Below are 23107 nucleotides of genomic sequence, written 5' to 3'. Positions count from 1 at the left end.
TGCCGCCTTAATAACAAATTAACGATTAGGGATCAGGTTATGATGCCCTGTTGTTCTACAACCTCCCATTTATAGAGACTATGAGCATGTATTGTGGCGCCCTCGAAAAGCTGGAAAAGTCTTGTTAAGTTCTGTGGTCGCCGTCGGCGTAACAGTTGGAAATTCCCATAAGATCCAATGTTAAAATCGACGACAGCGCTGCGATCCTCTCCCGCCACATGCTCACATATGAATAGTCTAGTATAGACTCCATGCTACTACTCCTACACCTAACAATTCACATGCTGCACGCGCTACTTCTTGAGGTTATGTCTCACCAATAACGCTACGGTAAGGTCTTTTCCAATCGTGCTCTGACCATGGCGAAGAAGTCCTCGTCAGACAAATCGGCGCAGTCCGAGGAAACTGGCAAAGCTAACAACGATGAAGCTACCAACGGTACCGAGGAACCGCCAAGTTTTAGTGACAGTGAAGACTTCGTCGACGATGTCGACGACGAAGGTGAGCATATGGTTCTTTCCTTAAGTTAACCTCAAAGTTACCATTTTCCTACCGGTGTGTTCTTCATCCAATTTTCATTTCACAGAGCTCTTGGGAGATATTCTCGCAACAAAACCCTCGGAAACCGATGGAGTTGAGTCTGTCATCGTTATCGATGGCGTCCCAAAGGTTGAACCCAAGCGACTTGAGAAATTGCAATCTGTCATAGAGAAGATCTTTGGAAAATTTGGGCAGATTGTTAACAAATTCTATCCCCAGGACGAGTCCGAGATGACTAAGGGGTAAGAAACGTGCCTTGTTATTGTCATGATGTCAAATGTATTAACAAATTATTGATTTTAATCTTGCTTTAAAATCTGTTTTAGCTATGTCTTCTTCGAGTATAGCAGTCCTCAAGGTGCTCTCAATGCAATAAAAAATGCCAACAACTACAAAATCGACAAGGTTCATACTTTCAAAGTCAATCTCTTTACTGACTTCAAGAAATATGCAAGTATTCCAGAAGAATGGGAGCCGCCCAAGCCTCAACCATTCAAGGCTGCTTCGGATTTGCACAGTTATTTATTAGATCCAGATGCATATGATCAGTTCTGTATCGTTACTGGTAACCCTGGTTCTACTACTGTACAAGTCTGGCAGAATGCTGCACCGGAACCTGTGAATCTGGAAGACCGTCTTGTAAGTATAATAAAAATTATGAGTTAGATTTAAGAAATTATTTAGAAGTTGGCATGTTTATTAAATTCAATAACTAAGCACTAGATTCTTATATAATTTTTATTATGTCTCACAAATAGAATAATCAATGCACATTTCACTTACAGCGTTGGACAGACACCTATGTCAAATGGTCACCATTGGGTACTTACTTGGCCACTTTCCACAAATTGGGAGTGGCTTTATGGGGTGGTCCGACTTTTACACAACAGGTCAAATTCATTCAGCGTGGTGTTGAGTGTATTGATTTTTCACCCTGTGAAAAATACCTTGTCACCTATGCTCCCCGTGCTGAAGGTACAGACAAGAGACTTATTATGTGGGATATTCTCTCTGGACAAGAGAAAAGATCTTTCTATCCAGAAGGACCTAACATTTGGCCAATCTTCAGATGGTCACACAACGATCAATATGTGGCTTACATGGGTGATGACGTTCTAAGTGTTTATGAAACTCCAGTAAGTATTTAGAAATACAAGCTAATTATTGTTGAATTATGCATGTTTATCAGTTCTCAAATATCCTGAAAGAATGTTTTTCTTCGACTTACTTGAATAGTTGAATCAATTATTTTCTTGTTATTAAGTATATTGGTATAAATTTAAGAAATAAAATAAAAATGTTATCTCTAAATAATTAACAGTATTAGATTAACAAACCATACATGCATACATCACACATTTGTTATAATATTATATGAAATTTTTTTCAGTCCTTTGGCTTGCTGGACAAGAAATCTATTAAAATCAAAGGTATCAGAGATTTTAGCTGGTCTCCAACGGATAATGTCATTGCTTTCTGGGTACCTGAAGATAAAGATGTACCTGCTCGAGTAACACTGATGGAAATACCTAGGTATATATAACAATTACTCTAATTAAAAATATTCATAGTTTTGAAACATGTCATTAATAATTTTTTTATATTAGCCGTAACGAAGTTCGTAAAAATAATCTCTTCAATGTGGCCGACTGTAAGATTTACTGGCAGAAGTCTGGCGACTATCTTTGCGTGAAAGTCGATCGTTTCGCCAAGAAAAAAGAGAAAACTGAGCAGAAATATACCGTAAGTATTCTTAGATTCCATAATAATATATTTCACACTTCATTTTCATTTGAGAGCAACTGTATTACTCATTGATTTTTATTATCAAAATAAAAAGCTCAGCATGACATTTATGTTACGTACAACATGCATGAATTATATTTATTTCCGTTACTTCTGAGCATGTCATGTTTAAAATTCAATAATCGTAAGAAACTTGCATAATTCAGTGATGCGTACAGCTTTTCAATAATATAAAAAAACCGACACTGACACTTGCAGAAGTGCCAACTAAGTGACTCCTGCAACTAGAGTTTTGGGACAACTACGAGCATCACATCATGAACCCTACCAAAATATTTTTTGCTTTTCAATGTGCACTAATCTATTTTTTAAATATTTTTTTAGGAGAGTTGTAAATTTCAAACGTTGCAACACTTTCAGGGAATGTCTTACAACTTTGAAATCTTCCATATGCGTGAGAAGTTAATTCCCGTCGATAGTGTTGAAATTAAAGAACCAATACATGCTTTCGCGTGGGAACCAATTGGTAATAAATTTGCCATTATTCATGGCGAAGTGCCGACTGTTAGCGTTAGCTTTTATGAAGTACGCTGTGGTCATGGACCGGTACTTCTTAGTAAGTGAACATTTTTAATAAATATTCTTATCCTACGTATAATTCAATTATTACTTATAAGAAAAAGTATTTCTTTACTTTTGGAAGTTTATTGCGCATTTTTTTCAAATTTCTTTTCATAATTTACCGGGAAAGAAAGACATTTTAAAGTAGGTAATACAAGTACATGTCTTAAAAATTAATCAAGACAAAACTCTGGTACTTGCATTTTATTGCATCTCGAATTTTATGAGGGAAAACTTTCGATATAATAAATCTAAAAAATTCAATTTCGAAATCCAACAAGAAATTTTCAAGTCTTTATAAAAGTTTCAATAGTTTGCTAGAAATATCTTTTTCAAAAATTCAATTTACTAATTTTTTTCTTTATAGAAAAATTGGAAAAGAGAGCGTGCAATCACTTATTTTGGTCTCCGTCGGGTCAGTTCATCGTGATGGCTGGTCTTACCACCATGTCTGGTGCTTTAGAGTTCATTGATACTAATGACTTCACCAGTATGAACTTGACAGATCACTACCAAACTTCTGACGTCGAATGGGATCCAACTGGCCGGTAAATTGCATTTCTAATTCTTTTCTTATTCTCAGTCAAATTAATCAAACAATAATGACATTTTTTCTCTATTAGTTATGTGGTAACATCAGTGTCAAGCTGGAAGACAAGCGTTGACAATGGTTACTGGATGTGGACGTTCCAAGGTAGAATCTTGAAGCGAGTTAATCTTAATCAATTCAATCAGTTCCTCTGGCGTCCAAGACCACCAACTCTGCTTACTACAGAGCAGATCAAGGACATCAAGAAGAACTTGAAGAAATACTATGCTCAATTTGAGAGCAAAGATCGTATGCGACTAACACGTGCTTCCAAGGTTGTTATTCAGTTGTGATTCTGTACGATGATAATTTAGCATATACGATTTTTATTTTATTTAATTATCCTTCAATTTTTAATAGGAACTGATTGAGAAAAGACATAGTTTGATGAAGGAATTCGACGCCTATCGTAGCGAACGCTCAGAACAATGGAACAAGCAGAAGAAACGTCGTCTAGAATTGCGTAAAAGTATGTACTATAATTTCTTCAATTTATTCGATAAAAGCGTTTTGACTAATTTTTTTAATTTATTTTTTCAGACATTGATACTGATGAATTAGACTCTGACACTAAGAATATGGATGAGGAAGTAGTAGAATTTTTTGTCAAGGAGGAAACTCATATTATTGATGACAAGTAAACGCACACAGAAACATCGCTATTCTATAAAACCGTCTCTGTCGCATTCACTTCTGGAAACAGAATCCACGAAAGTGCTGAGCTATCTTTTATCGAATCATTCCTGTCGTCTAAATGACAGGAGTGCAAATTATGACAAATCCAAATTTTTTATCATCAACGATGAAATCGATTGCGTTGTTGCTAGTTTCATACAACTACCATCATATCGGTTTCTATCATATTCCTTACAGGATAGCACGGACATACTATTTATAACTCTTATTTCATGCTATTTCAGACTCGGTGACCTAGTACTTTTAATTAATTTATGTGTTCGCTTCGTGTTATGAAGTTATTGTACAGATTACTCGACTGAAATGCACTGCCAATGTATTTTTGGCTTTAAGAAATTTTATAATTATAAAGCATGATTCGTGCTTTTTGTAATTTTTCAGGTATACAAAACCGTTTTTCTATTCGATTGTTTTTGTCAGCGAAGGGAATAACTGTAAAAACTAGACTTTTGAACCAGAATTTTTCTGCTTTATTGAACGTGAAATTAGCATTTTCAGTGTTGACATAATTGTTCCATTAAATAAAAAAACATTAAAATAAAATATAAAATAATTGAAAATTGTTTTTATTTTCAAACCAAAAATACTAGTAAATCGTTAGTCTTCAACTAAAAGGATTTTCTATTGCTATGCTCATAATGGATTAGAGTTATTCTGAGAAGTATATGATAAGGTAAAGTTTTTTTTCGTCATGTTTTATAACAAGAAGTATATACAATTTAATCTAAAATTCTTAATTATTTTAATTTGAAATTTCTACTTCGGTCAACGGAGTACTCGAATGTTTACCTAACAATTCTAAAAATAATAGCGGAAAAAGAACACGGCCATTCGAACCCACGCAGGCGGTAAACGTTCTTTTTGTAAGAATGTACTTTCCGTCACTGATTTCGCACAGTCGAATAATCGCTCCTGTTCTTTTTGCAAACGATTTCGTAGTTCTTCGTTCTTTGTTGCAATTGCTATCTGCGTTTCTAAATCTCTTTTAACTGAACGATATCCTAGACAAAAAAATAATTATAAATAATTATATTATTATAACTAATAAAACTGAAGTTTTGTAAATACCGAAATTAGGCGAGCCGATAAGAGTGAACGATGGCCTTTGTTGTCCTGGCATTGAATACCAAAGTCCTTTCGCGTGATACGTCCATCCAGGTTTGACATATTCCCACAACCGTATCCTGCTATTCTGCTGCATTTGTTCGCATAATTTGAAAAAAGATTCTTCTATTTTCGTGTAAGCTGCCGGTATTCCACCTGCTACTCCTCGTGCACCTAAAAATCATTCGTCGTAAAAACGTTCATTAATTCACAAGTGAGTAGCTTACCAAAAAATCCATTCGCTTTCGGATGAGCAGTTAATACATGGCAGTCTGCTTGGCAAGCGTTGACCAAAGCATTTTTGTACTCAGTAGTAAGATTGAAGTATCCAGTGGCGAGTCTCAGTGTTGCACCTGAAGGAGCTGTTTGTAAAAGTTTCAAAGTTATTTCACTGTCGTGTCTAATGTTCAACTGTCCCATCTGAACTAACGGAAAGATCCACGTATCGGCTTTCGGAATTTCTAAAAAATTAATATTTGAATTGAAAAATAATTATGATATTAATCGATAAAAAAATTGACATACCTGTCTTGTATAATTCCGATCGCTTATCCATTTCCGTTTGAAACAAATTAAGTATTCTGTCAGCTGCTTCCTGCGTAAACTCGTTACTTGGACTTTTAAATGGATGTGATTTGACTTTTGTACTAAAAGAGGTGTTTCCATCGGGTAGTAGTTGAAAGCTGAAATCTGTAATGTTTTGTACGAGATCACAATAGAAATCACAAAGCTCTTTGCAATCCTCAATCATAAAATAGCGATCTTGTCTATTGTTGAAATAGTCATTACTCAAATTAGCTCTAAATAAAAATTCATTATTTTAAGTATAGATTTAACACTGATTGATATTTAAAAGTAATGATTTGATATTTTATTCTTACCCACTGATGATGAGTGTGTTATCGAATATATATAATTTCATGTGCTGTAAGCCTATCAATTCATTGAAACGATCTGGTATGAATGTCTTGAAAAGGCCTCTCAATCTTGGAGTGTGATAGAGATAAGCTTGACAGCATTTTTTGTATTTCTCATTGAGTAGAGACTTTAACATCTCTTTGGAATTAAACTTTCCTCGTGAACCTCTCATATAATCCAAAAGAATATTTACTTCAATATTTCCATTGTTATTCTCAATAGCATGCTTAATAGAGTTTACCTGAAATATTATTGGTTGATCAGCAAATATTTATTTAATATTAAATTACATACATACCAGTTCTTGCTCCAATTTTCCAGTACCCAAATAAAGTGATGCAAGTGTAATTCTCTTTTTGGCAAATTTGCATTTTTCTAACAAAGTAAAGTAGAATTCTGATGGCTCATATATTATTTTTATCTACAGTCAATAATAAATATTTAATAAATAATACAATACAGTCAGTAATAAATCAAACAATTATTCATAGTAATCAGTAAAATACCTTTGAGCCATCAATAGGAAAGGCAGGTGCAACCTTATGAAGCCAAGTGAGGCTAGTGCTTTCGACTTGAACAATCTCAATATCTGAAATTTTTTCAACTTCTAATGCTGCTGAATGCATTTTGCATCTGATAATACTTATTGAGAGTTTATGTCTCCTTAACTTTGAATTTAGAAACCTTTCAACAATAAGTTTGGTTTATAAATCTTCTTCTGCACAATTCAAATGTTGAATGGAAAATTTATTATTCGTTACATTGCAATAGACTATGATATCGACTGGTATATTTTCAAACAATTGAATTTATACTTACATGACTCTTGATTTCATCATACATTTAAACGCATATATAACGTAGGCATGCATTAATTTTTAGGTTATAATAATAAAACTCACCTTCTCAAAGATTTAACGCAAATTGGTAAGCTCAACATTTTTAAATGTCAAGCAAAAATACACTACTTAACGATATTCCATTGTTGCGTAAAGAATCATTGAATTTAAAAAAAACAAAATAGAGTAAACTTCGTGCGAACAATTACACACAAAGCAGACGACGAGAACACTGACACCACGCATTTGATTATAGTGAAAAAGGTATAGCTGTTGATATTTTTCAGCTGAATTCAAAAACTATTTTCAATCATGAAGTATATAATTTCATTGTTGTATACTTTTTATTTTAGTCGTATGTCGAAATGCGAAAAATGGAGTTTGATAATCCAAGTAAACATTTGAACGTTTTATGTTTAAAATTGATTTTTTATAATTATTTAAACAGAGTTTTCACAATTTAGTCTTCCAATAGAGTCTGTCTCAAGATTATTCAAAAAAAATTAAATAGACTTTGAAAATGGCAAAACTTCAGTTACGCGGCTCTTTCGAAATTGCGCGCTACGAACTCAAACGATAAGCCTCGCGCCTGCAATATTTAAACTAAAGCACTTAGCGCGCACAAAGTCTTATACGAGCAAACCACTTAGCTCGCGCAAGATACACACACGTAAAATGCTTCAACTCTATCGATGAGATGAAAAGGCCGAACCAACTTATCCGAGTGCATCGAACTTTGCACTTCTTTGAAAGAGAAAAAGGAGGCGATGCATGAAAGTTTGACACGTGTGTGTTACGCCAAGTGATTAAGAAAGGATCTGATGAAGAAGTTGAATTTTGTAAAAGTTAAAGTTTTTTATTGCAAATCGTAATCATTTCGGAATTTCAAACTTATTCCCATACGTCAGTGTAATAACTCTTTTCAGAGTTTCAACGGCAATATTAACTTCAGCACAAGGTAAAGTTAAAAGTCTCGTCAACGTATTGATTATCTTCGCTAGGTCGTTTATCATACGAAGTTTATCGTCTATTTGATCATCTTTGACGTATTGCACGTAAGTATCCAATATCTCAACAGTATTTTCGATCTGGCCTATTTTTTCCTTATCTTTTACCGATTGCTAAAAAGAAACGTCAATTATAACAAAATCTCAAATTTGTCAATCAACCAATTCACCTTATAAGACGGCAAACATTTGTAAACAGGCCAATCATGTTTACACGGCTCGCAATTGCAATCGAAGTAATACTGCTTTAATGTGCTTTTCCTCTCAGATTTACTCATCACCGCGTAATGACTGCCGTAATTATCGTAAATCTGCGAACAATTACAATCGGTCGCTTGTTTAGGTAGGAAATAGGAGTAACAATAGACTTACTTGCGAGCCTTGTTTTATCGGCACAAGGGCGAAAACAATCATGCTATTCGGTGTCATGCATCTGGATACATTCGGATCGCAGCTGTGATTTATGAGGCTGCAGAAAGGCAAGGCTACAGAACCAATGTCGACTATTTCAATGTGACGCTCTTCCTCGTACTGTACGCATATAACTATCGATCAGAGAGAGAGAGAGAGAGAGAGAGAGAGAGAGAGAGAGAGAGAGAGAGAGAGAGAGAGAATGTTTTGGTGAGTTGCTGTTGGACAGAAAGAAATATACTTGCGCTGTGTATGTTGCATGGAATGATCTGCATGTGACGTAAAATAAGTCCACCGATGAACGTAGCCCCGTCGTTCATGTAGATGTCTTTGATGTCGGCATTGAGCTTCTTCCCGAACAGATCTGTCAGTGTGCACAAGTAGTAAAGAATGAAAGCTGCCATTAGGGATCTGTCGAATAAGTCAGCTACGTTGCGCTTCTCGACGCACGTTACGAGATTGTAAATATTGGCGTAGCTATCGCTGAGATACAATGTGCCGACGGAAAAATTGCTCTTAGCTACGCAACGAAAGAAGGAATGTTTATTGTTATTTTGAACGATTCACAATTACGATTGTGCATACCTTTCAAGCTCTCTCTCAAGTTGTCGACGCAGCCGGCATCTCTCCACGCGGCGATTGTCAATCTCATGCTGAACAACTCTCGCTCACCGGAGCCCAAATCGACGAGGTAACCGGTGACCGGGCATTCGATATCGTGGTGCCTCGACCAAGCCTCTCTCTTGCAATCCTCCGAGCAATACATTGCGTAGATACAAAACTCGCATGGAATCATCGCCCAATGGACTTGCAGGCAATTCGAGCAATGGGTGTAAGCTTCGTTGAGTGAGAGAATCTTCGAGTACGGCTTTTCCACGATGAGAATCTCGCCGGGCTCTATGTCTCGCGTCGCCACGACGTGTCGGCCGAATTCGTCGTTACACCTCACCTTCAACGCCTCCGAGGCGCATGGGATTTGTTCGTTCGGTATGATCGTTAGCGGGACGTCCTCGGCTCTCGCAAGCCTGCGCTCGGTGCTCTTTTCATTATTCCAATCTTTCAATTTCCGCTCGAACGTCTGCTTATCATTGCTGCTCAGAGATGTGCGCTCCAGCCAGTTTTCAAGTGCGTCCAGTGTATCGCTCAACAAATCCGTTTTGTTCGACATCTTCAGGCACTCGATTTTCCTGCACAGCAATTTTCCTCTCAAGCGGTCTGGATAATCTAATCTCAAGGCTCTCTCGATATCCTGCAGACACTCGTCGTATTTGAGCAGTTTTATCAACACTGCCGACCTGTTGGCGTAGGCTAACGACAATTCCTGCGAATCGTTCAATGCAGTGGCGATACTTTTCGAATACAGTTCCCACGTTTTTATCGGTTCGCTGTTGCATACGAATAGTTTGTTCGCTTTGTTTCTCAAATCAATGGAATCTTTTGTATCCTTCGTTTTACATGTAGACGGTGGTATTGTATCGAACAGCTCCATGATTCTCAGGACCGTCAATACTCGCAGCTCGTCGCTTTCTAATCTACTGAATTTCAATGTGATTTCCTGGAGCCTGCCAGCTGATTGGATTTTATGCGACAGACTTGCTCTTATGTTATTCATATTTGTTTGATTGGTATAACGATTAACTTTGGTGCACCGACTTTCCTATCCTGTGAAAACTGAAGAAAAGAAAGATCAATTAAATTACGATGGATTCGAAAACAAAACGTCAGAGTAAATTTGAACTTTAATCGCACTTTTCAAATGCATCCTCCTTTTTCATTTAATCCCGCCGAAAAAGATATCTGATCTCTAAGCGTACGAAAATCGATGAATCAGATAACTTCGCTCGCGTCATCTACCATTGTATCTCGTGCGACCGGCTACAATGTACTTAAATGGACACATCTATTTATAGCATAGTATTTACACTTTTTCATTATCACTAAACACAGAGATACTGCAATAATTTTCTTGGTATGAAGAAAAGCTTTGAAAGTTCAACGTCACGACTGTGAGAAAACCAGTTAATTTAAAAAATCGATTACAAGGAAACCGCAAGCGCTTACGGCCATATGAAGTGTGTGGAGAAGACGAAAACTATAGTATATATTATATATATCTATGTATGTACACATACACGAAAATTTTGAGCAGAAATTGTAGCTGCTTACAGTCATTTGCTGATGCTGCGCCGCCACTTGGCGCTTGATCGAAGCTTCAGCTGCGTAATATATCTCGTTGAAACACACACACACACACACACACACACACACACACACACACACACACACACACACACACACACACACACACATTTATTAAATTAAATGAGCTGCTATTCCGTTGTCTTGCTAATAAATAAATAAATAAATACTTGGTTGATTATTTTTGTATTTCTTCCCGCATTAGCATTATTGCGATTTTCCATTGTCAACGACACTTGAAAAAGTGAATTTGATGAAATGCAACAAGCTGGTCCCGTGGTCGCATTTTAAACTGAACGCACCCTCGCAATGAAGCGACAAGAATCTCGAAACTCGAAAGCTGAACAACCGCAATATCGACGTACCCCCTTTCGCCTAAAGGGGGTTGGCCTTGCAGATGTCGCCCTCGTCGTGTCTCACCCAGCAGCGAGCAAGCAAGCAGTAAAATTACTTCCAGCAGCAGTAGTCGCGATCGAGCCGTGCTCCTCGCCTCGTCTTATAGTATTTTTCATCGACAGCAATCTGTCGAATCGTTTCGTTTTCACTTCCCATTTCTGCTGCACGGTATATATTGTCTACCAACGATCCTGAAAACAGACTATGCGTAAAATTGTCTGTTAGTTGGTTTGGTTTGTTGCGCCGCGAAGTGACGCGCGAAGACAAAAACAAGGATGCATCGACGACGGAGATGAGGTACAAATATAAAAGCTTCTTCTTTTTAACGCCACAGCGCGAACCGTCACTCTCTCTCTCTCTCTCTCTCTTTCTCTCTCTTTCTCTCTTTATCTTTATCTCTCTCCCGCTGTTGGATCGATCGGCGCGACAGCAGCGCACAAGCACTAGGGGTACCTGTGTGTATCTCCATACGCCACGGGGACGGCAACGCGACACGACCTCAAGGACTCTGTCCTAGTTTTTACGACACTTCTATTACTTTTTTTCACCTGCCGATGTTTTGCATTTCGGGAGTTATCCCTCTCTCTCTGTTCTCAAATGTTTTCGGTTCTGATATTTTTCTTCTTTCTCTTAGGAAGAAGAGGCGATGAGTCACGAGGGCGATCGATCGATTACTTTTATCTTTTTTTTTGCTTTGCTTGACGAAAATGTTTGCATCGATATAGTAGTTGGAGCGCGATTAAAGTCAAAGTTTCTCAAGTCGGTCAGGACGTTACACATTTCTACATTGAGCGCGAGCTTGTAAAGGCGTATTTCGCGTGGCGAGCTACGCGATTTTGAAATAAAACGCGTTCTCGCGAACAATGCACGCCGAGATTCATTGCGCGCAACGTGCGTGTGCGCGCGGAAGATTCTCACGCTCGTCGTGACGGAAGAAAAGCACTCTCGAGACGAGACAGGTGCGAATTGTGCGGCTTGAAGCTTTCGCGTTTCCCTACGCCGCTGCGCCTCTATTGTCGCGCGGGCACGCGCTTCTTTATCCGGACTTTTCGGTTCCTCTCTTTTCCTTTGCATCTCATTAAATCCAAGCCTACGCGGAGCTTGTTTGCCCTGCGCGAGATCGCCTCGCACTGGAATTTCCGTAATTATGCGCCGAGCGGGGTTTGCGCTTAAAGCAGCGGACAGTGTTCCGCGGCAAATTCGCAAAACGAGACAACATCGAGCAATAAAAAAAAGAAAAAAAAAGTTTGCGCACGATGTGTCCAATATACGGAAAGTGCTAGAGTATAAAAGCGCCCGATAATTAAGTTGCGCAGGCGTGTTAAACTCGCGGTAGCGAAAAAAAAAGTAGAAAGGAAAACTCGTTACATCGTCGACACCGATCATCCATTAATAATGAGCGCGAGAGCAAACGATCGATTTGCTACTTTATGGGCAGATGTCTGGCGTCAACTCTATTGCTTATTATTATTTTTCTCGTGACTTTTTATACTTGATGTCAGCTTAATGTTGTAAAAGCTAAATGTTACTCGACTGGTTTTCGCATGCTTAGATATTTGTTCCTTTTACGATCGAGTTGGTATATCGAATGACAATCACAACACTGTAGTGAAAAGCTCGAAGCGAGTCACATTTGAATCGTTCGAACCTGATCGACTATAAAAAAAAATCAATTTCCGACTAAAACGAGAGTATCGGGCATCGCCGGCCAGCAACGTACAAAATAAAAAGCAAATCGTATTTTTTCGTGCTAACGCAACGATAGAAATTTCACGCGAATACATCACGAGGAAAAAGAAGAGAGGCGTGGGGGTCTTTTGAAGTGCTAGCGTGAATAAGCAACGAGGGGTGTAACTTTCCGCTAATCTCTCCCCTGCGAAACTCGATCCTTAATGAAGCATCGCCCGCACAAAAATCCGAACGAACACACTTGCTGCAACTTCGGGTTGTATGGGGGAGGCGCTAACTTTCGCTAAGTGTCCGGGAGCACGTGAAACTCTTTGATCATCCCTGCCTCGGCGAAAGATATTTTCTCTTTTTTTCAAATGCGTGCGCGAGACCAAGCCGCTCCCCAGTTTGTTTGCGCCCAAAATTTTCGTACAACAATACATCTGAGCCTCGAAGACCAGCCAAGGAAAGTTGTAATTGCCCGCTCGAAGAAAACAACAATGGGAAAAGATCCGGCTCCGTAAAACTCGGCGTGCAACGCTCTCGTTCTCGTCTTGCCCACCGACAGGCTCCGCGCAGTCTCGTAGAATTCGCAAGGCGCGAATAATTCACGTAAGAACTCGTCCTCGATTTTCACGTACCCGAGCGACAATCTCGATCACACCGCTGGTAGAAAAAGAAAAGGGCAGCATCCTCTGTCAGGGCGTTTAATCCTGAATGCGCGAATCCCCGCTCGACCACTTAAAGCCTCACTCTCTGTGTCTCTCTATCTCTACGGAGTGTATACCTGCACGACACGACGGCGAGAAAAAAAAAGAATTGTTCCGTCTAGTGCTTGTGTGCAGTAGGCGAGCGACGTTGTGCGCGCGAATCCCAGCGCTCGAGAGAGAGAGAGAGAGAGAGAGAGAGAGAGAGAGAGAGAGAGACACAGCTGAAACCCATATCGATCGGCTCTCCCTCTTAGCTACAACAAGCTGTACGAGGCTAGACACCATCGCGCGCCGTTTTAACGGAAGAAAGTATTTGCGTGAGTCACACTGTACGTATGGCGTGCTGCTAATGATTCACCCGATGGGCGTACGCGCAATCTCGAAACGAGGGCCATGAGATTTGTTTTTTTTGCTGCTTAGGCCTGTCCGTTGTCTATGGGCGATGGTCTTTGTGAGAATGAGAGAGAGAAAGAGAGAGAGAGAGAGAGAGAGAGAGAGCGAGAGACTGAGATACGAGCTTGTTTGCGTGACGTGGAGGTGAACAATATCGGGCGGGAGCTGCCGACGCGTTCCTTCGAGATTAGGTGCGTCCCGCGGCTCGGATATCGTTGACCGACACTACTTAAAAGAGCTTCCATCGATCGTCACTATCCAATCGAACGCCCGCGAGTGAGTGTTCGCGACGAATACTCATGGAAAGCGCGGACGAAAGATGCCTTGAGCTTGAAAAAATAAGCGACGTAAAGATGAAACAGTGCCGGCGAGCGATCGGCGTTTGCTCGCCCTAAAGCAAACTCGGCGACACTCTAATCCGTGGAGCGCCCACCCAGATGGCACGAGCTGCTAAAGTGGGAGAGCCGCCGCTTATCAACCGCGCCGTCATCTACTCACTATCGTATTACGGGAAAAGAGAAACGAGGCCTCGCGCGCACGTTGCAAAGTCGCGCAGGTAGCTTGGAGCTCGAGACGGTGGCGAGCGATTGATCGTGGGAACGCGGCGGGGACGAAAGCGCAAGAATCACGCGCGCGCCGATCGAACGTTATACGCGCAGCGTTGGCCGGCCGCCGCTTCGCGGGACGCGTTCTGTCGGCAGATACGTGAGTGCGCGGAAGACGACTGGCTGAAACGAGACGGAAACACGGCGGAGCCTAGCGCGAAAAAAGGGCCAGTGAGCTATGACATTGGACCAATTTTCGGTCGGACGAGTAAAATCTCTCTGTTTCTGCGGGTTTCTGGTCGCAATCGCACAAGATAGCGAGACTACGTGAGCTTTAATCGGTGGAGATAGGGCGAAACGTTTATTTGAGCACAACAATAGGCCGGCGCCGACTGGCGAGAGAGGGGGGAGGTTTAGCTGAAATTGCGAATTCACCTTGGCTAGAAATACCACTTAATGATTTTCGCTGAAGAAAGAAGCTTATTCGCAGGCTTGGATTTGAATTAATAAAAGGACAATCTTTTCAAGCGACATTATCCGTGGTTTAAAAACAGGAAATTCAATCTTTCAGATATTACCGTTCGAATCAGAATCGAATTGTGAGATTTGTATTGTATTGTTAAAATTATACTATTATAAAAGTCAAATGCTTACGAATTCGTTGATGCACGAAGACGCGCGGCGCGTTTGAAAAATACAAAAGTCGCATTTCACGTTTTCCGAAAACTGAAACTTATACCCTCTTTCTCTAACGTGACTGAAATAGTTTTCGCTTCTCTATCTGTGATTGAAAAAATATTGTTGAAAACAAATTACAGGTCGAGAGAGAGAGAGAGAGAGAGAGTTTTTTTGGTACCATGCAAACTCGTCTATCCACCGTTCCTTTTAGATATTATTATGATCATTGTTAATTCAAGAACTACGTTCACGTGCAACGCTGCAGGCATTAATCTTTGTCCCTTGCAGTCATTAATATGTAGTCCTATCTCCATCACCACTTGTGGAAGGGTGCGGAAGTAGGTTTTTATTCGATGAGGGCGCCACATGCATCATGACTGGACTTATAGTTTAAGGACAAAGGCGAACCACCATTATATAAAAAATATAATTTTCCTCATCGCATCTTTCAACAACGACGTTCAATTTCAGAAGTATTGGTATCACGATGATTTGCTTTTGGAAACCGAAGTTACTGTAGAGAGAGGGGCTTCTTTTTAAAGCCACGTATCATTTCCTTGCATTTTTTTTGAAACGTTTCGTATTCTATACACGAAGCCATGGTGCGCTGAAAGTTTATATACACACGCTCGCGCGTGTGTCGGGCTCGTACAATTTACAGATTGCGTAATTGAACGCAAAAGGTGGCGAACCACGCACACATGTCCGCTTCGCTCTGTCTCTCTCTCGGTCAATTGTGACTTTGGGGACGACACGCGGCTAATCATCTTTCGCGTTAGCGCCCGCTAGCCAGCAAAATTTATCGTTTTTGATATGCACCGCGGCTTTCGAAATGTTGTATCGCATACGAGAGAGAGAGAGAGAGAGGGAGAGAGAGGGAGAGAGAGGGAGAGAGAGAGAGAGAGGGAGAGAGAGGGAGAGAGAGAGAGAGAGAGAGAAGGAGAGAGAGCGAGAGAGAGAGCAACGTAGAAACAAATATTATTATCAAACAGACAAGCTCGACATTAATAGGTTAACTAGGGATGCGCACGACAAATAAATTAGCTATTTTTGCTTCTGTCGTGCGAGCATGACTGACGCATATTCGCAGCGAAAACATATGAAATGGCGATCGATTCTTTTTTTTTCTGCATCGTGACGTCGCTCCTGATTAGCCATGTGCTCACGGCAGATTAAAAGGCAACGCCGCAAACCTCGCGCGGAACGACACCTCGGGCGTGTGATTCGCGACGAATGAAAGCCAAACAAACGGAAAAAAATTAGATCTCGCGCGAGGTACGTGCGCAAATGAATTTCAAATCAGGGATGGAGGCGGCGGCGAAAAAAACAAAAAAAACGCACCTCCAATCAGAGTCAAGCGCGAACGCAAGGGGGCATCCGGCTAACTTGATTTTTCCACACGCGCATGCGACTAAAACTTGTGCTTTGTCTCTCTCTCTCTCTCTCTCTCTCTCTCTCTCTCTCTCTCTCTCTCTCTCTCTCTCTCTCTCTCTCTCTCTCTTTCTCTCTCTCTCTCTCTCTCTCTCTCTCTTCTCTCTCTCTCTCTCTCTCTCTCTTTCGATTTACTAGGCTGCAGTCAAATGGGAGAAGTGGAAGGGTAGAGATGATGGCGCCACATGTAATATCGAGCGGCGGCGGCGGCAGTTTACTTTTTTTTAAATGCAAGAACGCATCGATGGCGATTTCGCCTAGATCATCGAGCTTGCGGATGGCAATCGGCCGATGACACTCGCAAGTGCAGATGTCTATCAAGAGAAATGCCACCGTGGAACAAGAAAAAAAATGGGGGCATGATCGCCGAGACGACATTGGTCGTAAAACAAACCAAATGAGCAACGACTGCACGCTTGGTTTTCCCCCAATTGCACGTCTGCCGGCATTTCCTCTCGCATCGAACGCCCGGCTGGAAGAATAAACGGCTATGGGTCGCCGAGTTGCATACGGCTGGCATCGACAATGGCGACTCTCTACGCCGAGGAAGAAGTATGCGATCGGTACATCCATTTTCCCTCCTTGCTTTTCGACCGCATTGAGACGTCGATTTGCCCGTCGTTGAAGGGATTAGTTTGGACTTTTTGATGTGTATGCGATATTGAAAATGACGTTCTTCTTTCTGCATGCGGTGAATTAATATCAGTGAGACCGAGCATCAAAGTTGCTCTCTTGGCGCTTTTTCAAAGCCATGTACGCTTGCAATTAAAAATATCCGCCTGAATGGAATGGTAACGTCCGCGCGAGTTTTTCGCAGAGGAAGCGTTATACAAGAATGACAATGTTGCCTTCGACGTATAATTTCAAGACAATTTCATAAAGACGTACACTTTTGTTTCAACTACAAAAGTAAATTGTTTTAGTTTGAAGATGAGTTTGATGGTATTTTTCCCGCACAGGATGTAACAAGAGGACGGACAATTAAAAATTCAAAAGAGAAAAGAAAAAATTCACCCTCCGTTTCCCAATCGCCGGAAGATTGTTTCTCGTGAAAACAAAGTTCAGTCCTTCACCGAGAAGCACAACATAACCTCGCAACGTCCATTAGTAGGCTCTCGGACTTTGCAAAGTCAAACCATCCGGCGCACACGCATACATACGTACGCAGGTGGATAAATCCTCGGCAGAATTAGTTTTTAAACGAGATTACGTGGATTCGGGGATTCATTTGGCTTGCGTGTTTCGCACACATACTCGAATCTCGATTCCCAGCGGCGATCGGTGTGCGTAGAAAAAGGTGTCGAAGGGTTCCCCAACGTATTGTCCTCCGTGCATTTGTATGCTTGCGCACACTAAGCGATTTGATTGATTGGCCAAACATACACGGAAAGCTTTCCGCTAATCACGCCAGCAAATGACCTACGCGCGTAAAAGGGGTTGACACTTTTCTTCGTGTGTGCGTAGTGTGTGCACGTGCGTACGATTGTCTCCTAGTTTGATCGGCGAGGGGCGAGAGAAAAAAAAAAACGAGGACGAGTCATTGACATACTGATCGCTTTGAAGTGATAGCGCGGCACCGGGTGCTTTGTGTGAAGGTAATTAACGATAATGCGTGTCTATTGTTGACGAGATCGGACCAATGGGAGAGCGATTATTTTTCTCGAAATTATCGGAAATTGGTACGGGCATGTAAAGTGTATATGTGCGTAATCGCGGAACGAATCTCGATGCGCGCTTGGATAAGCGACGGCGAACGACGCGATTTTTCGATTGCGAGCGGAAAACCGCGCTGATTCCAAGGAATGGGAACGCGCAGTTTACAGTTGTGTTCCTCCTGTCGAAATCGCGGGGTCGCAATGATATCCAGTCGGGTGTTCTCGGGACGAGCTTCGGTCGAGAGTGCAACCTCGGAAACGCGAATTAATGTAAAAGGCAATCGAGCAAAGGGCGAGGAGGGGGGGGGGGGTCAAAAAAAGAAATGAGAGCAAGACAGCCCGTGCGCACGCAAGAAGCACGCGGCTAAAGGTCACTACGACGAGTATACATGAGGGAGGGGCGCTGCTTGGCGTCGCGCGGGCACACAAGGTGGCAATACTTGATTCCGCCAGCCGCGCGCTTCAGCCAGCGACAGCTCGTGGGGAGGGCGAAGCTCGCAATCAATAGGGGGTCAGTGGCATCGCACACACAATTCCCTCGCTCGACGTCTTCATTTTTCGCAATTCCTTTTTTTTTTTCTTTTTGTTCGTCATCAACGCCTCCCGCGGCTTTTTACTTTCCAATCAATCATGCCGAGGGCACGAAGTGCCCATCAGCCGAGCGGATATCGGATTATCACGGGCAGCGCTGCATCACTTTTGGAAATGTCGGCTAATTCCGCGGGACCCCAAGGGCCGAGTAACGTTATTCGAGGACCGCGCCGTCGTTTAATTGTCCTATTGTCGCGGGCTATGAAAAGAGCTCGTGGAGCCGTTTTCCCCCCGGCGAGGCACGGGCCGCGCGCGCGTCGCGCTTACGTACGACTACAAGAACGAAGATCCGTGTCGGCGCAATGGGATAATTTTCCAATACTGCAGCTGAAATATGCTTGGGCGCGCGGAGTAATTGAAAATAACTCTTTATACGCTTCGGAGACGCGAGAGAATCGTTCACCACTCCCTTCGCCCATCAACGACCCACATAAATCATCGCAATCTTATCGCGAAACCGTCGCTAATGAATTAAGTAAAGAGAAGGCGGGTCGACTTCGACAAACAAACGTCCCCTCCCCCCGGCCCGTTGAGATCTCTTCGCGAGCAGCGTCAGAGTGCCGGCGCACTGGCAAGTGTGCGAAGCGAAGTCGGAGTCGACTGCTTGAAGTACTCCGGCGCCGCCACGAGCTTTTAGCGCAAAAGAAAAACACGTCGACTCACTCGTCGGTGTATTTCAGTTGGCTGCGTCCGCGCCTGACGGCTTTGGCTGTTTGCTCGCGATGTCGAGCTGTGTATCGTTAAGGGAAAAACTCGGGCGCGCGGAGCTGGGTAGCTAGGCTAGTGTGTCAATTCACGAAATTAACGACGCGCAGCCACGTGTAAAATTCGGCAATTCATCGTCTATTACGCGATGCATTTCAAGCTGAACAAGTGTGTCTACGCTCAGACTTTACCCGAAGATCCCACATTACTGGCTACGCTTGTATATTAAATTTCCCGTTATATAACAGATCAAATAAAACGGACGATTACCAGTTCTCTCTCGACTCGAGGATCCCCTCAGAGTAGTTTGAGTCGTATTAAAGCCTGCACGTACAGAGAGAGAGAGAGAGAGAGAGAGAGAGAGAGAGTGATATTTGCCATCCGATCACTGGCAGATTATGCGTCCCTCGCGTCGTCGCTATCTACATAACATCCATATGTATGGCAGGGCCAAAACTTGGCGTTGACGTCGCTTATATCTCAATTTCCTGGCGACGAAGCAATCGATAATTCTGTACAATAGTCAGTCGACGTGGTGGGCTTAAACTTTGCGAACAGGTGGCAGTATCGCCGTGGCTCGGTCGCAGGATGGCAGGTCGGATTATTTTTAGTCGCCGTGCCACTCGCTATAATCGTCTGTGATCGACCTGCGGTAATTGGATAAACACACGCATCGTCCCGAGTGGAATAGAAATGCAGTTTAGGCTGCTCTCGCAACAATGGACTCGCTGTCATGCTTCGAGATGAAAGGTGGAGAGGATTGGACGCACGAAATATCGATTGCCTCGGCAAAGATTTACAAAGCTCGCTACTGATGAGGTCGACGGCGTTTTTTTCTTTTTTTTTCGTTCGGATGTCTGAGCATAGCTTCACATTTTTACGAGAGTCAACGACCCTACTCGATATCCCAATGCATAATCCGGCAACAAGGCACGAACCACACATAAAGAATCGAATGTCCAATCTCTAACGATCGTTTTTTATGTTTTCCATTGCAGCGCTGGCGTGTTGAAAGATTTGAACGATGGCAATTAACATCATCGTCGTTCAACAGTATCATTTCGGAGTTGTGATAACGACAACGGTGGCGGAAAAGATGAACAAGTGGCGATGACAGGCCTGATTTTGGAGAACGCTGACCTGAATCTTCTGTTTCCGAAATGCCGGCCTAAGCTGAACTGCAGCAGTCCAGGCGCAGGCGGCGAAAACAACAACAATAACGCTTCATCATCATCATCATTATCATCGTCCGCCAATCATACCAACGACGATATGCTCGAACTCGAACGCGACACCTCTGAAAGGTAAAGTTAAATGTTTTTTTTTCTCTGCCGAGACGACGTTTTCTCTTGGGATCGGAATATCACTCTGTATTACAGTTTTCCTATATACAGACAGATACAGAGAGATCATCTCTTCGGTATGTATTTCAAATACGAGATCCGAAGCTGAACGTCGTCTTGTCGAAAAACTATGCGACGTTTCGTAAATTGTAGAAGAATCTATTTCGCGGGCATGGATTTTTCGGTTCGAATGTGAATTTTAATGAAAAAAATAGGTCAACCGCGCTTCAGCTTTGAAGATGGTTTTTTTTTTGCTCTTCTGCTGTGTAATTATGAACATCGGTGAGAGATTGAAGGGGTTTCCAACGTGGAGGGCTTTACGTATACGGCGTGCAGTTTTCCTTTCCGTGCTGCTGTCTTTATTGGAATCGTTTGACTTTGAGTGCGGATGTTTTCACTGTGTGCACCTTTTAAACTGATAAGAGTCTGCAAAAGATTCCAGCGAAATGGGATAGAAAGTTGCATCTGCTAAAGTCACTTAAAGTATATTGACTCCAAATAATCAACGGCACGAATGGTCGGGGACACAAAAAAAATTAATTGTGCAGTTCGACGAAAAGAACATTTTTTATTTTCAATTCAATAATCAGAACGTTTCTCCGGCCACCCTAAAACAATTGTTTTCCTCGACTTTGCCATAAAATAAAAAGGTCGCGCGACCGAAGATAATGAGAATGGGTCTGTTCTCTTTCGACTTATTGGAAGCATTTGTTCTACACGTCTATCGATTATCCTTTTTTAATCTTTCATTCGCCGTGCAGTAATATTAAATATGCGTGCAGAAAGTTAATTAAAAAGTAGCTAATCGATACAAAGTGCATGCGGTTAATTAAGCGCGTCTTTGGTGCATCGTAAGGGAACTATAAACTTTGTAAAAATTAAAATAAACTCTTCTACGTCTTAATTAAGGGGTTTCCGAGAAAAAACTGATTTGCATTCAAGATCATGCACCGTTCCGAGTTTTTTTCGACAAATAAAGATTATTGATCTTCCATCAACGGAGCAAACCAGAGCTTTCAGATGAAAACAGTTTCACGGCGATATCTTTGCACACCAGCCACTCGTTGGTTCACTCGAACGTTGCGAGCTTTACGAAAAGAGCACTTTTCTTCTGTTATCCAAATAGGTGTAGAAAGCGTACGAACGGTCGCAAGAAATCCCTGTCCCGTCGTCAGTCAAGCTTAGCAGATCAGCAGGCATCGTCGACGACAACGACGACGGCAGCAATAGCGAGCGATGAGAGTGTCATAAGCCTAAGGAAGCAACAGCAGCATCAAGCGGCAAGTTCGTCAAGTTCGTCGTCGGCGTCGGGGAGATATAGCGATGAGCCGCCGAACCAAGCTTACGCTAGTGATGACCAACAGGCGCAATCACAGCAGGACGATAGTGGCACCGAGGACAGTCCTGTTTACATACTTACCTCGGCCAAAGGCGATCGCAGCTATAACTCAGGGACTCCAGGTGCGTTCGAGCTTTCTTTGTGTTACTTTGACAAATATATCGACAAGAGTCATTTCTTCGCGGTCATCATTTCTTCATTCTTAGATAAAAGTGTTTTAGGCGGATTCTTTCCTTTACCTTTATCTTTTTTGCTTTTCCGGGATTGATTTGGCTATCGAACGGAATTCCGCATGAGAAAGTGAAACTAATTGGATCTAGCAAGTGAGTTTTCAGTTTAGAAAAATTATATCTTGAAGAACAAATTTGAAACTTGGAATGGTTTGCCTAACATACAAAAGCTTTTCATTATATAAAGTTGATAATTGAAATTATCACACTTCGTTTCTGCCGATACACACGTACATAGTTCATTCATCTCGAGGGATCAAAGGCGTTATTCACCTACTTCTTTTTCGAGTGTGCAGCGAACGAGTTAACTCTGTGCCTCCTTTTCTCTTTTCTTCTTCAATGGACCGCGAAGCACTCGACAGACTCTCCTTTCGTTTTTTTCTTACATTGTGCGCCTCTTTTTTCGCTGCCGCGCCGAAAGGAGAAAACGATGGATCCTCAAACCTTGTAGCAGCTGTTGAATCTTTTAGTGACTTGTTGCGGTGTATTATTGATTCGATTGAAGTCTTTCGAGAGTGCGGCATATAAAATTATTTCATTGTTCGCTGCGACGATCCACGTTTGAACACACCAACAAGAAATGCAACATGCATACGTAGTCAATTAAAAAATATATTTAATTATATATGTAACCCATCCTCGGAGACGACGACAATTTAGTTTCCAGTCGACGCTCACGCGCATGTTGAATCTTTATAGCGAGATTCCTGTAAATGAATTTTCACCGAGTTAAAACAAGGAAACAGAAATTCT

General features: G+C 41.8%; 4 protein-coding genes across 6 annotated transcripts; 2 read left to right on the top strand and 2 right to left on the bottom strand.

Annotated features, from left to right (window-relative positions):
- The first annotated feature begins 43 nt into the window (after positions 1-43).
- On the top strand, positions 44-4715 carry LOC131674442 (eukaryotic translation initiation factor 3 subunit B). The gene is made up of 11 exons (XM_058953136.1): positions 44-501; positions 587-782; positions 867-1179; positions 1326-1676; positions 1931-2073; positions 2148-2283; positions 2671-2902; positions 3275-3455; positions 3531-3771; positions 3857-3965; positions 4037-4715. The coding sequence occupies exons 1-11, from the start codon at positions 360-362 to the stop codon at positions 4135-4137; spliced, it is 2145 nt and encodes a 714-aa protein (XP_058809119.1). The 5' UTR covers positions 44-359; the 3' UTR covers positions 4138-4715.
- A 190-nt stretch (positions 4716-4905) lies between these two features.
- On the bottom strand, positions 4906-7902 carry LOC131674443 (CDP-diacylglycerol--glycerol-3-phosphate 3-phosphatidyltransferase, mitochondrial). Of its 3 annotated transcripts, none has more exons than XM_058953139.1 (8): positions 7117-7902; positions 6721-6932; positions 6513-6635; positions 6178-6455; positions 5822-6096; positions 5524-5757; positions 5261-5470; positions 4906-5193 (listed from the first exon to the last, which is right to left on the bottom strand). In XM_058953139.1, the coding sequence occupies exons 2-8, from the start codon at positions 6838-6840 to the stop codon at positions 4991-4993; spliced, it is 1443 nt and encodes a 480-aa protein (XP_058809122.1). In that variant the 5' UTR covers positions 6841-6932; positions 7117-7902; the 3' UTR covers positions 4906-4990. The 3 variants fall into 3 exon arrangements, with proteins under 3 accessions (XP_058809122.1, XP_058809121.1, XP_058809123.1); XM_058953138.1 differs by having other exon boundaries at positions 6721-6898; XM_058953140.1 differs by having other exon boundaries at positions 5822-5979; positions 6721-6898.
- A 536-nt stretch (positions 7903-8438) lies between these two features.
- LOC131674444 (SET and MYND domain-containing protein 4-like) lies at positions 8439-10506 on the bottom strand. The gene is made up of 3 exons (XM_058953141.1): positions 9057-10506; positions 8713-8991; positions 8439-8591 (listed from the first exon to the last, which is right to left on the bottom strand). Exons 1-3 carry the CDS (start codon positions 10081-10083, stop codon positions 8569-8571), a joined length of 1329 nt encoding a protein of 442 aa, XP_058809124.1. The 5' UTR covers positions 10084-10506; the 3' UTR covers positions 8439-8568.
- Positions 10507-11150: 644 nt separating this feature from the next.
- On the top strand, positions 11151-22246 carry LOC131674446 (osteocalcin 2-like; the record flags this gene model as incomplete). Its single annotated transcript, XM_058953144.1, has 3 exons — positions 11151-11363; positions 20441-20746; positions 21912-22246. Coding segments are annotated over exons 2-3 (529 nt in total), but the record flags the coding sequence as incomplete, so codon positions are not given.
- Between the last annotated feature and the right edge of the window lie 861 nt (positions 22247-23107).

Source organism: Phymastichus coffea, unplaced genomic scaffold (assembly GCF_024137745.1).
Source record: "Phymastichus coffea isolate CEN01 unplaced genomic scaffold, Cenicafe_Pcof_1.1 PCOF00243, whole genome shotgun sequence".
NCBI lineage: Eukaryota > Metazoa > Arthropoda > Insecta > Hymenoptera > Eulophidae > Phymastichus > Phymastichus coffea.
Note: the sequence above shows the minus strand (reverse complement) of the source record. Positions and strands in the feature narration are given on the sequence as shown.

Excerpts from the sequence above, each read along its gene's own strand:
- LOC131674444 (XM_058953141.1), bottom strand. The coding sequence starts at position 10,083 with ATGAATAACATAAGAGCAAGTCTGTCGCATAAAATCCAATCAGCTGGC. Across the intron at positions 8,992-9,056 it reads CTTGAGAGAGAGCTTGAAAG|CTAAGAGCAATTTTTCCGTC; the intron begins GTATGCACAATC and ends TTCGTTGCGTAG. Across the intron at positions 8,592-8,712 it reads ATGCAACATACACAGCGCAA|TACGAGGAAGAGCGTCACAT; the intron begins GTATATTTCTTT and ends ATATGCGTACAG.
- LOC131674442 (XM_058953136.1), top strand. The coding sequence starts at position 360 with ATGGCGAAGAAGTCCTCGTCAGACAAATCGGCGCAGTCCGAGGAAACT. Across the intron at positions 783-866 it reads GAGTCCGAGATGACTAAGGG|CTATGTCTTCTTCGAGTATA; the intron begins GTAAGAAACGTG and ends AATCTGTTTTAG. Across the intron at positions 2,284-2,670 it reads AAACTGAGCAGAAATATACC|GAGAGTTGTAAATTTCAAAC; the intron begins GTAAGTATTCTT and ends ATATTTTTTTAG.
- LOC131674443 (XM_058953138.1), bottom strand. The coding sequence starts at position 7,154 with ATGTTGAGCTTACCAATTTGCGTTAAATCTTTGAGAAG. Across the intron at positions 6,899-7,116 it reads TGCGTTAAATCTTTGAGAAG|GTTTCTAAATTCAAAGTTAA; the intron begins GTGAGTTTTATT and ends TATTGTTGAAAG. Across the intron at positions 6,456-6,512 it reads GAAAATTGGAGCAAGAACTG|GTAAACTCTATTAAGCATGC; the intron begins GTATGTATGTAA and ends ATAATATTTCAG.